This window comes from Haemaphysalis longicornis, unplaced genomic scaffold, assembly GCF_048455015.1.
Source record: "Haemaphysalis longicornis isolate Haplotype H1 unplaced genomic scaffold, Haemaphysalis longicornis Haplotype H1 scaffold_3, whole genome shotgun sequence".
NCBI lineage: Eukaryota > Metazoa > Arthropoda > Arachnida > Ixodida > Ixodidae > Haemaphysalis > Haemaphysalis longicornis.
This window is the reverse complement of record NW_027526335.1, coordinates 123,964,861-123,980,448: the sequence shown is the minus strand read 5'-3', so window position 1 is coordinate 123,980,448 and position 15,588 is coordinate 123,964,861. Positions and strand designations below refer to the sequence as shown.

At 46.3% G+C, this 15,588-nt stretch overlaps 1 protein-coding gene across 1 annotated transcript in view; it reads left to right on the top strand.

Annotated features, from left to right (window-relative positions):
* LOC144175068 (cell adhesion molecule Dscam1-like) overlaps positions 1-15,588 on the top strand; it is a 322,844-nt gene that overhangs the window by 172,220 nt on the left and 135,036 nt on the right. Inside the window, exon 4 of the mRNA XM_077704109.1 lies at positions 4,667-4,813. Within this exon, the coding sequence (XP_077560235.1) occupies positions 4,667-4,813 (147 nt within the window). The remainder of the gene's footprint in view (positions 1-4,666; positions 4,814-15,588) is intronic.

Sequence of the window (15,588 nt, the reverse complement as noted above, 5' to 3'; positions counted from 1 at the left end):
TTTGAGCTTTATTTGCACCAAAGCAGTGCGGAATCAAAGCACAGTGTATTCCGTGAAGCAGACCTCAATACAGGTGCAAAAAAAGGCAGCGAGCTTTCACGGCTGTTTCAAGCTCTTGCTGGGCGCGAGCAACCCCTGCTCGAATTTGGACAAGCATTAAATGACGCTGCGGTCGCCGCTTTGCAACAAAAGAGCTTTTGGTGCCCTGCCGCACTGTTGATTTTATGGAACGAGTGTCGGTGTTCGCGCAGCATCTCGTCCACACCATTCACCAATGTCCATGATCAAGATTCAACGGCCCTACCGCGCATTTCGACCGTTTGTCTAAAGTAAAATGGGGTGAATCGAGCATGACCGGCTCGAGAAAATCGCCGGAGAGACGCCAGCTTGTGTTGACCCGTCATGTTGACAGCCTGACTCGCCGATGAGTCGCCGCCGCTCGGCGACGCCTCCGGTCGCCTCATCGCTCTAAGCGGGTAAAGCTCTACGTGTTCTTCGAGTAATTCCTCCTAAAATGCGTGTGTTTGGGTTGGAACCAGAAGAAATGTCGAGTAAAGCGATATTTCGAGTAAAGCAATTTGGTTATAACAAGGGATATTTCAATAAATAAACACAGTAAACACCACTCATGTATTGATTTCGTGCCCTATTTTTGCGTAATGTCTTGTTCTTGTGCAACAATGGTGAGAAGTATGAGTATTAACACCGAAGTTCGCCGTTTGTATTTGGCTGTGGGTATATAAGACCATTCCGCAGTTTGTTTCAATTTGGCCGGGCGGCTCATTTGAGTCACAGACAGACACACAGACCAATTTTTCTGCGTTAGGTATCTCAAGAAAGACTATCGGCTTTAGTAAATAAACTAGGGCACAGACAAACGGACAGACCGACAGACAGACAGACAGACAGATAGGTGGAAGGGCTGGCGAGCAGACGGACGGGCTGACAGGTTGACGAGTGGGCGGGTGGGATGGTAGGAGGACGGACGAGCGGTCCGGCAGCAGACGGGCAGACTGGCTGACAGGCTGGCTGACGGACGGGTGGACGAATGGGCGGACGGATGAGTGGACGTACCGGCAGATGGACGGGTGGTCGGGCTGACGGGCGGGCTGATTGGGAGATGGGCTGGAGGACGGACGTGCGGATTGACGGGCGGAGGGGAGGATTAACGTACGTACTGGAGGACCTAAACTGACGGGCTGACTGGTGGAAGGACGCGTGGACTGATGGTGAGTGGGTGGGCGGATAGACTGGCGGGAGGGCAGACGTGCTGACGGGCGGACGAGCGGGAGGATGAACGAGCGGTCTAGCGTGTGCGCGGGCGGACGGGCTTACCGGTGGGCTGGCGGGCGGATGGGCTGATGGTCTGGCAGGCGGGCTCACGGGCGGATGGAAGGGTGGGCGAACGGGCGGACGGTAGTGCTGGCGAACAGACGGACAGACCGACAAAAGGATGGGAGGACGGACGCCGACCCTGTCCAAAAATCTTCCAACATTACACTGGGCTAGGGGGAAGTTAAGTACAGTAGGAAATTGACGTGGAAAATTTATTTCAAGGGAATCAAACTCTACCTCTGTTGTAAGTACTTGTAATGAAATATTCATTTTCTGTAGTGTACACTGGTTGCGACAAACTACGTATGAAAACTGCAGCATTATCAAATAAACTCTTCGGTAATGACATAACTCTAACCTACATAGCTCTAATGAGATAGCTCTAACCGAGGAACCAGAGTTTACGGCACAGGAACCCAGTAACAATCTTACACGCAATATCATAGAGTGCGCAGTAAAAGTCGGAGGTGCGGTGGCTGCACAGGATGCTGGTAAAATTTCCCAGGAGGCCAAATATTTAATTAGGAAACGCCAAAGCATGACAATCGCCACTAAAGCTGAGAGAATAGAACCAGTTGAGCTTTCGAAGCTACTAAGTGTAAGACAGCTGACGTGCGAAAGAGTATGAGAGGATTGAACATGCTCTAAAGAACGGAGGCAGCCTGCAAAAAGTTTAGAGGCGTATAGGCATGGAGAAAAATCAGTTGCATACCCTCAAAGACACGCAACTACATGTCATCACAAATAGGGATAAAATAGTTATAATGCCCAAATGATTTGTTTTTTTTATTATTGTTCACCTTCTATGAAATGCCCTTCCTGCTAAAATCCCAAATGGGATTGGCAGTATCTGTAAATAAATAAAATAAATAAATAAATAAATAAATAATCATATTTATCATCATCCTCATGATCATCATAAGCCTGTTTGTGTCCACAGCAGTACGGAAGCCTCTCACAAAGATTTCCAGGTACGCCTATCGAGTGCCAGCTGACTCGATGTTGCCCCCCCCCTCCCACCAAATTTGCGTAGTTATAATAGCCCAGGAGTTTTATGGAGACCTGTACAGTAGCCGTTTTTACAGGATACTATTGAACGAGGAAGTAGTTAAGAGGAGGTTGACATACCACCAGTAAGGACAGAATAAGTAAAGAAGCTTTTAAAGAAATTCAGGGGGAAAAGAACCTGGTAGGGATCAGATAACAGCCGACCTCTTGAAGGATGGCGGGAAAATTGTACTAGAAAAATTGGAAAACCTGTATACGCAATGCCGAATGACGGCAAGTGTACAAGAATTTTGGAAGAACGCGAACATCGACCTAATGCATCAGAAAGAGGACATGAAAGACTTGAAAAATTACAGGCCAATCACCGTACTGTCAGTGGTTTACAAGGTACTTGCCATGGTAATGGCTTACAAAATTTCTTCCACCTTAGATTTCAGTCAACCGTAGGAATAAGCAGGGTCTCGTAAAGGCTATTCGTCAAAAACATATTTACACTATGCATCAGGGGATAGAGAAATGCGCGAAGTATACTTAACCACCATATATTGCCTTCATAGATTATGAGAAAGCATTTGGCTCGGTCGAAACCTCACCAGTCATTCGTGCAATGCGGAATCAGTGTGTGGGCGAACATTCCATAATACTAGCAGATATATATGGGTTCACAGCTACCATCGTCCTCGACAAGTGGAGAAGTAAAATACCTATAAGTCCGTCAGACAAGGAGACTCAAAATCTTTCCAATGTTATTCACAGCCTGTTTATAAGAAGATTTCAGAACATTGGATTCGGAGAAGGTGGGCGTAAGGGTAAATGTGGAATCCCTTAGTAACCTGAGATTTGCTGATGACGTTCCCTTGCTCGGGGTACGAATTGCAAAGCATGCTAACTACACTGGACAACAACAGTTGAACCGTAAGCCTGAAAATTAATATGCAGAAAACTAAAGGATCAATAACCTCAGGAGAGCACAGCGGTTGGAGATAGGTGGTGAGGCAGTAGAAGTGGTAAGCAAATACATCTAGTTAGGCGAAGTTGTGACCCGAGATCCCAAACATGAGGCATAGATAATTAGCATTATAATAATGAAATGGAGTGCATTCGGCAGGCATTCACAGATAATTGGCAGCATACCATTGTCCCTGAAGAAAAAGTATATGACAGCTGCATCGTTCCGGCACTCACCTACGGGACAGAAACTTGGACTACCACTAAGAGGGTTAACTTAGATTGTGAATGACTCAGCGCGCAATGGAACGGAAGATGATAGGTGTAATATTAAGGGAAAAGAAGAGAGCGGAGTGGAACAGGGGGCAAACGCGTGTAAAGACATATTAGTAGAAATTAAGTAGAAGGAATGGACGTGGGCAGGGCATGTAATGCGAACGCAAGATAACTATTGGTCATTAAGGGCAACAGAGTGAATACCAAAAGAAGGCAAGCGTGGCAAGGGGCGGCACCACGTTAGGTTGGGAGATGAGATCAAGAAGTTGCGGGGATAAATTGGTCGCAGTCAACCCGGGACATACATAAATGGAGATCTAGGGAAAAGGCCTTTGCTCTGCAGCGGGCATACATGGACTTATGATCATGATGATGATGATGATGAATGAGATAACTGCACTGATAGAGGCAACTAAAAAACGGGCTTCAGCTTGAGGTATTGTTAACTTGGACAAGCAAGATAACGCCAGGTCACATTAGGGTGATGGGTATTTCAACACTAAAATGGTCGTCCTATAACACCGCCGGGCATACAGTCGTCCTTTTGCTGCCAATTCATCGTGGTGGCTGCCTGGGCGCTGTGCCATTGGCCGCGCGTATCTCTTTTGACGGACCAATTCCCCTGTCATTGGATCACCAGTGCCTCCTGTACTGTGTGTCAGAAGTTGATTCCTTGTCATAATTTATTATTGCGTTCTACACTACGTTGGCCGCAATAAAGCTTGGTCCTCGAAATGCTCAGTACAATCATCGCTTAAGGTCAGACACGTAAATTCTTCAATGGAAAGCAGGAAGGGTGGAAAGTCCTTGGTAGAAGTCATAGCTCTCTGAAGGACGTGTACATTTTAAAATAACGGCGCCATTTCCTGTGAGGTAGGAACTGCATTTTTTTCTCGGAGTGGAAATAATATCTTAGAAAAGCTTTACGACTCAATACAAGCGTGCGCGGATGTGGAGAGGCACACCCAAGTACTCGCGGGGTTTCTAGTTATCAGGTTCTTAGAGTTTTGAGAGTTCATTGCTTGTGCACAAGACAATTTACCGGAGATGGTTCCAACGCTCGGCCTATTCTACATGCATCCTTTTTGTGGTCTCGCAGAGGACTACGTGGTGACGACTGGAGGGCAGCTGTACATCCGCGAGGTTCGCGACTCCGAGGAACTGCTTCGCTACAGATGCCACACCGAGAACACGCTCACGCGCCGGAAAAAGACCAGCGTCAACTTCGTACGGCTGCTGCTCAAGGGTGAGTTGGCCCACAGGGCATGCGCTAATGGCGCACTACTTGGACGTCTGCCGTGCCTCCAGGCGCTTACCTGTAGAGACATAATACTGCGGACATTGGAGAATTCGCCCGGATTTATGCCGCGCAGTTTCTACACTGCGCTGTAATGCAAATCACATGTTTGGTGCTCGCAATGTACGACCACCCACTTCCTCTTAAGTGAAGTGCACATTTTGAGGCTTTGCTAGGGCTGTTCAAGTGCCTACCAGCTTTGTCCTCTTTTTATTAAACGCGTGTTCTTCTATTGTTGAACGTTTGTTTTCAAACCCATTTGGCATTGGTTGCAAAATTGCGATATAGAGCGCAAACGTATGGCGCGACCACGAAAAAAATAGTAAACGCTAAAGATGTTAGCAAATACTACTGATGAGTGCTTTCAATATTTAACACTGTCCGGACACCATCTTTGTTAATTACTTCCTGAATTTTTAAAATTATTCTGCGATGTCATATTTGAAACGGTTCGTGACTTTCTGAACTTCTAGTGAAAAGGAACGACATAGTTAACATTTTTTTATGTCATCAGGGTGCGCAAGCCATAAAGTGGTCTCGGTGCCATTGGTTTACTGTCTGTTCTGGCTATGTTTCCGAGAATTTACTTATTTCTAGATGTTTTATCAAGTTTTATCTGTGTGCAGTGCGTCGAGATAGCGCTAGCGGCTAACACTTGTTTCACCATAAGAAGGTCATCGCGAAAACTCAACCGGTGGCGGAACCAAATTATAACGTTGAGAGGGTGCCTTGAGTAAAACATTGTGTATTCGTCGGATAGATTTGCCGTTTGTTCGTATAGCAGAACTAGAGTCTCCTTTCGAGGTACGAAAATAAAATTTTTAACCAAATGTCATTGCGCCCTTTTCTTCGCCGCCTGTAAAGATCGCGTACATTTCGGCTCATTAGGGAGCATTTAACAACGTCTCCTTTTCAACGACACCACGCAAAAAGCCAGATATAGCCTCTCTGAATGAAAACTTAAAACGTACCTTTAAATTATTCTGATTTTAACGGCGCAAATAAATGTTTTTAGAACGACAAAACTCTTCATGAAGCCTGCGGCCGAAGAAATTTGCGGATAATATAAGTAAAATATTATACATTACAAAAAAAAAAACGTTAGCTGAAGAAATCGTTTGCCCACCCTTATGCTTTGAAGAAATATTCGCCGCACTGGCTCAGTGGCTAAGGCGTTAGCGTCTCAGCAAAAGGTAGCGGGTTCGACCCCAGCTGTGGGGGCCGCTTTTTACACGAAGGAGAAGCGAAAACTTCCGTGTTTCGACATTTCAGCTTACGTTAAAAATCCCCGGGTGGGAAAATTAACACGGAGCAATATAAACCGGCGGGCCGTATAGCTCAAGGGTAACGGTGGCGCGTTACACCCCGTAATTTGAAATGGCTTTGAAGTAGTATACGATGAATGAAGTACAAATACAAAACATCAAAATAGAAATTCATCTAGGAGATGTGTGCCTGCAACGCACCACGTAAAATGTGTGGCCCAATACAACATAGAAAAAAAATTAGCGAAATTTAACAGAAGATTCAGTGGTTTCAATTAACCCCATTTATTATGCGCAGTCAACGGTAGTGCAATGCCCATCTATCCACGCACAGTAGAGGCATGCTAAGCGTTCCAACAATGACAGGCTGTTCTGCTAAACGTCTTCGTGCTATATGTACGTACCTTAGCTAAACCAGTGCTGACTGCACTATGCATATACGGTTAAAAGCTCACGAGCGTTGGTGACTATCACACGCAACAAAATCGCATAGGTGCTCTTCTTCTGGGTCACAAAGGGGAGACGGGTATTGACGTTGTGTCACAGTGTTGCCCACAGGAGCAAGAAGTTCAAAACGGGAAATATTAAAACATAATACGAAATTGATGACTGAATGGACGACTAGGGTCGTTTCCTGCCAGTGGTCGAAACGCCATTTCCATTAGACGTCGTGTGTAGAGCAGCAACAGGACGCGCGGCCTCTACTCCTGCAATTTGCTGCTCTTGCACCATTACTGCGACAAAGAACCATTACTGGCAAGGGTGATTCGCTGCAGCAATAGCCTCACGAGGCCTTGACAGACTACAGGTGAGGCTTTACAAGGAGATATATCAACAGCACGTGTCGTCTCTTTCCTGTGTCCCACCCTACACCCGCCCTAATGTTCTTTCGCGTTCGGCACTAAAATCAATGCCCACGCAAACAACTCAGTAGGAAGTTAAATTCATTTTCACAAAGTAAAAATATTAAGAAGTACAAGAAAACAGGATGAGCTTCATTGCTTTCTCATATTGTTACTTCCAATTTCTTCAAGCATTTTGTAGATATGCGGCGAGGGTGCTAGCATACTTTCGATTCAACCAATTTCAGGACGTAATCAATTAGGAGAAGGGAGAAAAAGCCGCTGTCCCGATTACACTACGCGTAGGGGCAAGACAAACAGGCAGTCCGCCGAACACATGCCTAATAAAAAAGAAAAATAGCCAACAACAGCGTAAAAGAAAGTTGAACAGATAAAATACAGGAAAAAGAAGTCGGAATCAGCTGCGCATACATGGTCGATTTCAACATTGGCTAGATAGATTCAGACACGAAGTCTTCGTTTACGTAGGCTACGATTGCCAGCCACGTGGAAGACCATAACTTTATGACCAACACCATCCAGCGAAGCAAAACATCGCGATTGCTGGGTGCTAGCTTGCCGAAAACCGCATTACTATGAAGCTCTCATTCAATAAATTGTTGGTTACCAAATTAAATTACCCCAATTTAAAGTTCGCTGAATTCAATGTTTGCAGCCAACGTGTGATTTAGGAGATGAAGGTTAAGTTCGACCACTTTGTTAAAGACACCAGGCTTACTTCAACCAAATGAGGACTAAAGGCAGGGAACAATATGCCGCACACGAGCAGGACATCGACGGTCGCGCTTTATAATTGGCGCGCAACGCGGCACATTTTCAAGTGCGTAACTTTTTCGACGCACGCGGTCAACGCTGATGGCTGCGAGCGGCAATGTGTCCAGCATCATTGTATAGCATAGCACTTGCCCCTTGAAAACTGCCACGTCCAGTCAGACACGCCAGCCGAGCGACGATTAAAGATATGAGATAGGGCGGCGAGTGTAGTGCCCACGAACCACCAGAACGCCGCTCCTTGTTTCTCGTCCACCTTCCTAGGCGGTGACGCGGTGCAATTCGCTCGACGGTTCCTGGATATCAGCGCCCCCGTCCAGGGTGGGGACACCCTTTGAACGGTCCCGTGCTGCCGATATTCAGCAGAAGTTTTCAACGAATAGTGGTTTTTGTTTCCCACGAGAACCATCAACAGGAAATACATATAAAAAATTCCCCCGCATTTCCCCGAGGGGGAGAATGTGAAAGTGCGAATGCACGGTTGTCGGCCCGCTTGCGGCGCTTGCGCTCGGCCCCCGCAGCCCACCGCCTCGCCGCCTTCTCTTCCATCTCTTCCATCGGGTTTGTAGTATAACGTGTACACCACGCAGTTATCAAGCCGCTATAACGCCGCTGAGTCGCCAACGCACGCCGCTGACGACGTAGTTTGAATGCGTTAAAGATATAAAACGCGTTACTGACACCGATATCAGCGTCGCGTCCGTGGCTTATTCGGTAGAGCGTCGGGCTGCGGCCCGCAAAGTCCTCGGATCGAAACCTGGCGCCGGATGCTGTTTCGTTTTTAAATATAGAGGAGCACTGCGGACGCCGCCGCCGCCGGCGGTGGATGGTTTCGGGTCGCTTATAAAGTGCATTCGCACTTCAAATTCGAAATCGGCGAGTTAACCGCGTCACAGGTAAAATTATAGCGCGGCCTTGCCGCAACGACTTGCTGTGGTGGAGAGCCAATTGACCAAAATGGCGGCGGCGACGTATACTTGTCTCCACACTGTACAACGAACCGATGTGAATCGAGGCGACCCTAATTTGGTAAACGCTCTCGTGCTTCATTTACTTCTGGGTTGTACTTACATAGCCGAGTAAGCGAATGTCTGAAAAGTGTAAACCAGACAACTAGGACACTAAGCAGCAGTAGGTGTTTGGAAACTGCTAAAATTGAAGCCAAAAAAAAGAAAAAAAAATGGAATACGCGCTTTTACTTTGGTGAAGATGGAGGCTGCATGTCCGCTTAGTGGCTGGTGTTTCCGCAGAACAAAATAGGTCCTGTGTTGAGGCAGAACGACTGTTTTTGTGTTCAGCTGCGAAAGCATTAGTGCAGGGGCGATTTCAATGTACCCTTCCAGTACAATTCGAATGTGAATGCCGTGAAATATTACAAAGTATCTTCTTTTTTCAAATAAAACAATAAAAAGACGAGAATTTCTGTAAATTTGAACCCAATGATTATCTGTGATTCAGAAACTGGGTATCATATTCAAAACAGGACCCGGATATGAGTTAGTCGCTCAAGAGAGTATGGGTAATGTACACAGCGAGTGCCGGCTTTCCTAGCGTGGTCCCAGCATACGCTCAAAAACGATTTTCGATGTTTTGAGGGTCGTTTTCCCTACTCGATACGTACACATACACATATTGCACGTGCTGAAGCTGGGTACTTTTAACGTGAAGCATACCTCGCCCACTAATCCATGTTTGAATGGCCTGTTAACTTTGTCTCCTCTATATCGGACGTGCCTTTAAAGTGCGCAACGATGCAGAAAGAGTGTTACGGCGGCGAAGAAAGTGTTTGTAATATTACGAAGCACACTTTCGTGGCTCCCACAAATTGCACTATTACAGAGAAGTATTAGGCCCTTTCTTGCTGGTGTTTTAGGGGCGCAGCACCATAGGGGCTTCGGCTGTCGGCGTCTCCCGTCGTTGTCGTCTGATGTCGTCATCGCATGTCGTCGCGGTAGATCAAATTGTGATACTACGGTCACAAAACTCGAGTATAATAGATGAAACCGGTTCAAATCAAACTAACGTGATTTAAACTAATTTGAAATAGAGGAATAATTGGGATTTAATTGTAATATTAACACAAGTTTGTTTTTAATTTCGTCAGGAAATTGGTTTTAAATGCTAGGTATTCTCCTGTAAAGCATACTTCTTAGCATGCAGCGGCGTGCAACAGGAAGGCAATTTACGGCCAGTCTGTTTTTTAACTAATTGCTTAAATCCGGTTCAACGCAAAAGAGGGCGCAATCACCTCACCAAGCACGGGGTTGCTCCTCTCACCATCGCTTCTGCGGAACCGTATCGGCGCGCGCTGTATGGAAAGGGACAGACAACCGCGCGCGTTGGCTCCAGAAACCCTTTTTCCCGTAATGGTCGCTTGCCCATTCGCGATTTTGCTGTGAGAAAAACCGGCGTATACTGCAGGCTTCGCTCTTCCCAAATTTCATCTCAGTGGAGGTGGCCCGGGATTTTTTCATAGCCTCCGTTTGCAATGAGAAGGTGGCACCAGAATATTCCCTCCTGAAAGGTTCCGTATATACGGAAATATGGGAATACGGAGTACTTTCCTAGAATGACACAAAGCCGCCACAAAATACGGAGTATTTTTGAGAAACCCACGTGAAGGAAAGAGTGCATACTTATCCACACATTTGACACCGATTTTATGTCTGTAAGTTTACTAGCACTGCCAAATCATTGTCCGTATGAATTCGGTATATACGAAGTATACAGAAAACATACGGAGCGTCATTTTGCCTATTATTGAAGATAAAAACACGAAACCTGTGCCAAGCGTTTTTATTGCACGAACTAATGCGATTACCCTGTTTTTTATGCTAACATATACTTTCGGTGTGATTGGGGGGTGGTATAATTCGTATTAACACCGTATTCCCATAATTCCGTATATACGGAACGTTTCAGTAGGTAAAGAAGGTGGAATTGAAGAGAATGATGTTTATCAACGACTTTGTTTCGCTGTATCGTATTTGCGCCTCTTTGTTCGCTTTTGTTTTCTGATTTTTGTAGCGCATTATTTCAACAGGCGTGTTTCCTGCTATACCAAGTTTGCGTCTCCCGTTTTGCTATCGTTTCATCGCCTTTCGGCGTGAAATAATTTTGCATGCAAACGTTCAACAAACGCCATAACATTCCCAAAATCATACTTGCACGTGTCTGGGAGACGCCTGTTCTAGTCACAGGGCGGAAAGCCCACTTCGCTCGCGGCGCACATTACTTTCAATTTTGGTCCACCGCTGGAAACGTACGGAGATAGTGTTACGGTAGCGTGATCGTCTTCTTCTGTAGAGACCCCGGTTCAAATGCCATGGGCTCCCAAATGTGTTGTTCATATACTCTAAAGAACAGTGGCCATACTCTTTCTTGGACAGCAACGGCTGTTTTTCGCTGAATGTGGCACATCCACCTTAGGAGAAAGAAAAGAAAACCAAGGAAAGGATGCACGTGGCCCATTCACTGGTGCATTGCTGGATTTCAAGGACGACGTCTTCCCATAGGCGTGCTGGGAGAATACCACGTGAACATGTCAGAAATGAAAGCGTCAAGGCGACGCCACGAACACATCAACGACCAGACGCCCGTCATGTGGACCCCCGCGAACGGTTGCGCAGTAGTAGCTGTACCATGAAACGGAAACCGCAGATGGAAAGCGTCGAACGACCATGTGAGCACCTTCCAACTAGTGTGGACGTGGCGCCCTCCATCTGCCGTGCGGGTGATTTTCAAGGACAGGGTGTGTTGCAAGGACTCTTGTGTGATGTTTGCTTAGTAGCTGTATTTTCTGATACTCACTGTTTTCTTTATTACCTCTACTTACTGATCAGTATACTTATTGAACGACGTTATACCAACAGCTTCGCTTGCCATCCAGTACAGTAGCCCAAAATGGCTCCCCAGTTTTTTTTACACTGCCGACCACACGCACTACTCACACGTCAAAAGTTTTTACTTATCTAGATGGATGCATGGATCCTCGTCGCGGGAGGCATGTGTGTTAGTAGCGAACGATTCGCCTAACCGCAGTAGTATCCCGCATTCACAGGCAGTAATAGAAAATGAATGTTGCCTGCAATTTTAATCCCGGTGAACATTAGGCGCACCGAATGAAGTATTGTCTTTCGATAAGCATTACGATCGCACGGCCATATCTCGGAATATGTTCCTTTAGTTGCACTGCCTTGAATTTTTTATGTTGTTCAATTGCGACAGACATTAATTAAGAAGCGGAGCCACTTCCTCGGTTATTACACATTCCGGAGAGGAGCTAGGGCTCGCACCAGGGTTCTTTCCACAAAATTTTGAGAGGTGTACCTATGAAAACTGACGGGGGCGAAGGAGGGGGGCGGGGTTGCTAGACGCATACTGATAAATTACAAGACAACAGCCATTCGAGCGTAATCGGATTCTGTCAACCCTGCGAGAGAGTTTATTTCTGCGTTCCCAACATCCTACGCTTTAAGCCCCCGATTTTTCAGATTGGCCCAGTTGTGCACTGCCACATCGTACGGGTGGATCTAAACATCAGGCTATTCAATCGCAATGCGAACGACACAGTAAACTACCTTCTCTTCGAGGCGATTCCTAGGTTGTGCATTGATGAGTGTTAGAACTGAAAGGTCGCTCCCCAAGTCTACCGAGGTTATGCCGTTCTCGATTCCCGCCAGCTTCATAGCCGGTGTTTGTGACTCATGAGGATGTGTGGCCGCTTCCTAACGGCATCCGTCCTTTCCCCTAGCAGTGTTGTTGTGGAAGCGTATCTTCCACGGAATAGGCAAATGAAGCTGTCCGCCACTGAAGCAAACTTAAAATACGAGAGATAGGCGGTGGTGGGTGGATGGTCACAGGAGTAGGCGTTCTGCAACAGTGGTGGGGAGAACCCTGGCTCGCATGGTCGCGCCTAACAATCACATACCTGAAAGTAGCACGCTCTCCTGGTACATAAGAAAACAGGTGATTGTCTCGTTTTTTTTTAGTTTAGACAGGAACGTAGCCTGCATCGTTGCTACCTTCAATGCTGTCTCCTAGAAGCAGTCTTCGTTGATTGCTTCCTCGAATTAGAACGGGGCTTAACATGGCGAATTGCCCGCGAAGACGGCAACGAAGCCGTCTAAAGGGTAAATTTGAACGCACCCTGTGTCTTCCTGGCCCCAGCGGCATTGATCGGGCACGAGCAGCCAACGTCTACGCTCCGTCGACCTTCGTCTCGACGGCCCCGAAGGTCTACGTTCGTGCCGAGCCTACCTGGGACCTCCAGCGGGAGTGGCTACCAGGGGTTAGCCACCGAGGAAGCTTCAGGACGCGCGGAGCTCACGCCGTCCCAGGAGTGACGGCGTGCATCGAACGGCGGCACGAAAGCGAGACGAGGATGGCTACCACCGAGTCGCGGCCACGCAGCGGGCGCGACATGTCAGCACCGACGACAGCGGTGAAGGCCAGTCCAATAGGGACGTAGTCATTGGACACAACGAAGGAGTTGTGGTTCGAAAGGATTCAACTGGGCCTGGATGTAATAAGTGCCTCCGGACTAATTGCGTAGAACTTTGTTGTAAAGACTTTGGGGGTTTGGTTGGAATCGCACTTTGGTATATATAGTTTGAGGTTTGATTGTTATGGAGTTTGTGCAATGGATTTATTAAGTGGTTTGCGCTAGGGTTGCTTTGAGTGTGCATTTAATGTATATTTTGTTAAAGACGTCAACGGCTTTCTTGCGTCCATCTCTCCAAGGGGGTAGGGACAACCCTACCATCCGTCCACGTGACAGATGTTTTGCAAAATTGACGGCTCAGGAAATATTTGTATTGACTTCGGATAGAAACCCAAGACCACTGCCTATAGTATTTCCCTTAGGCTGCTTATTCCTTCAATCAGTTATTCCTTTAAAAAAAAAATTCCGAACCTACCGATGCCTTTCACGCCTTCATGAAACGAGAAAGCCGCGTCAAGGTATATTCGTCGTGGTCAGGTGCGATATATGCTCAAGCAGATCTCAAGACAACTGTGTGACTCCCATGTATTGAATATATAGTTTACGTAATCGGAAAGGCACCCACCACCTTTTTTTCCAAAACGCTTGGATGATTTCCGCATTGTGATTCCTTTTCAGAAAGCTGCCTCTATAGATCCCTGTGGCAATAATTTATTCTCGTTCGCGTTTTGTTTCATTTCAGAATTTATTCGGCTATTTGTTGCCTGTAGTTTCGTGTGGCAGCAACTTCCGTGTTGTTAAGGAAGGAACACTTCCAGAGAGCGTTGAACCATTGCTAGGTTCTTTTTTTGCTCATAGCTATATATTATTTCTTGCCAATCTCACCTCGTCAAGCCCCTGTTATCGGGAACATCCTTGTTTTGTTTTGGCTTGTCAATGGCAAAAGCATCGCCCTAATGCGCCCTCAGGCTGCCTTATTTCCCTCTTAGTGACTCGAAAGCGAAATGCGCAGAATGCGCGCCTCAAAGCACAAAGGTCTTACCGCTCGCGCGTTGTAGCCCCCTGCCTCCATTTATAACGACAGCCGCAATGTACGCTTTAAACATAAGGGCCAAAAACTGCGAACAAAACTAAGATAAATGTTTTATGTAGTCACTAAAAGCGTTTTCAAAGCACGTCAACCCACGCGCCATTTCAGTGTTGCTCGTTGTTATAAAAACGGCACTCCAAAGTGACACTGCCGTATCGAATAATAAGCTACAAAACCTCGATTTAAGTGAACTTGTTTCAGCGATTTATAGGCAGCTGTATCTGTTAAGCAGTTCTTTATTCTAACTCCATACTGCATATGCCGGATAAGGGAGCAACATCTATCCCATTGTTGCATGGTTATTTTATTGTCAGGAAAGGCCCATCTACATTTGACTGTTCAGACACTAAAAAAGTGAAGCAATCATGAATGCAGACGCAAAAAAGTTTTAGGCATACATTTTCTTTATTCACGCAGGCTCAAACATGTGAAGGTGTAAAAAAAAAGCATCCGGTCAAGAAGAAAACACGTTGCTGTAGGTAACCAACGCTAGGCCGATTCCGAATCAAAATTCATATTCCGAGGTACAGTGCTCTTTCGGATCAGCGCCTCAACTACAGAGTAAAGCAAACCATGTAGAAATCGGACGACTTCACAACTTGTGATTTACGAGGTTGAAGTAGGTCACACGACGCCAAGTGAGAATACGCCACGGAGTATAATCTCCCTTCATTTGTTCCCGGCTGTCTTCCCTCTTTTGGTATTTTCTCACAAAAGAAGTCAGAGGACGGCTTCTTGTCGACAACTTCCTCAAACATCTGCCAGTCCGGGGCTTCTTATTTAATGGTTAATGAAGTTGAACTAACACCATGCATTTGTTGCATTACAACACGAATGATTTAAATAGGCTGAGTTCGTCTCGTCAGAGAACAAATACTGAGTTAGGGTAGAATCGAAAAGACCGAATTGCAATAGGGACGTTAAGATTTTTAAATGATAATATTTTAGCAGCGCCATCAAATGATGCTCCGATAAGAAATAATCAGGAGACAACATACTGACGAATGGAGGTAGGAAACGGGTAAATATTTAATGAGAATGTAAAACTCCCTCTCATATTGCTCAGTGCAAAAACACGGTGCGGAAAAAAATCTGGGTTGTTGGACGCTATTCTAACGGCACTAGGGTTCCACACACAAAAAAAAATTGGCCACGTATCTGCTCCTTTCGTTGCAAATGCCGTCGAAAGACGACAGTCTTTATCGGCTTTTGCGAAGTAAATGCCTCCCTTCGCTTTCCCGCTCACCTCTCATGTTGTTCCTCTTGCGTCGCACTCCTCCCAAGGTAAAGAC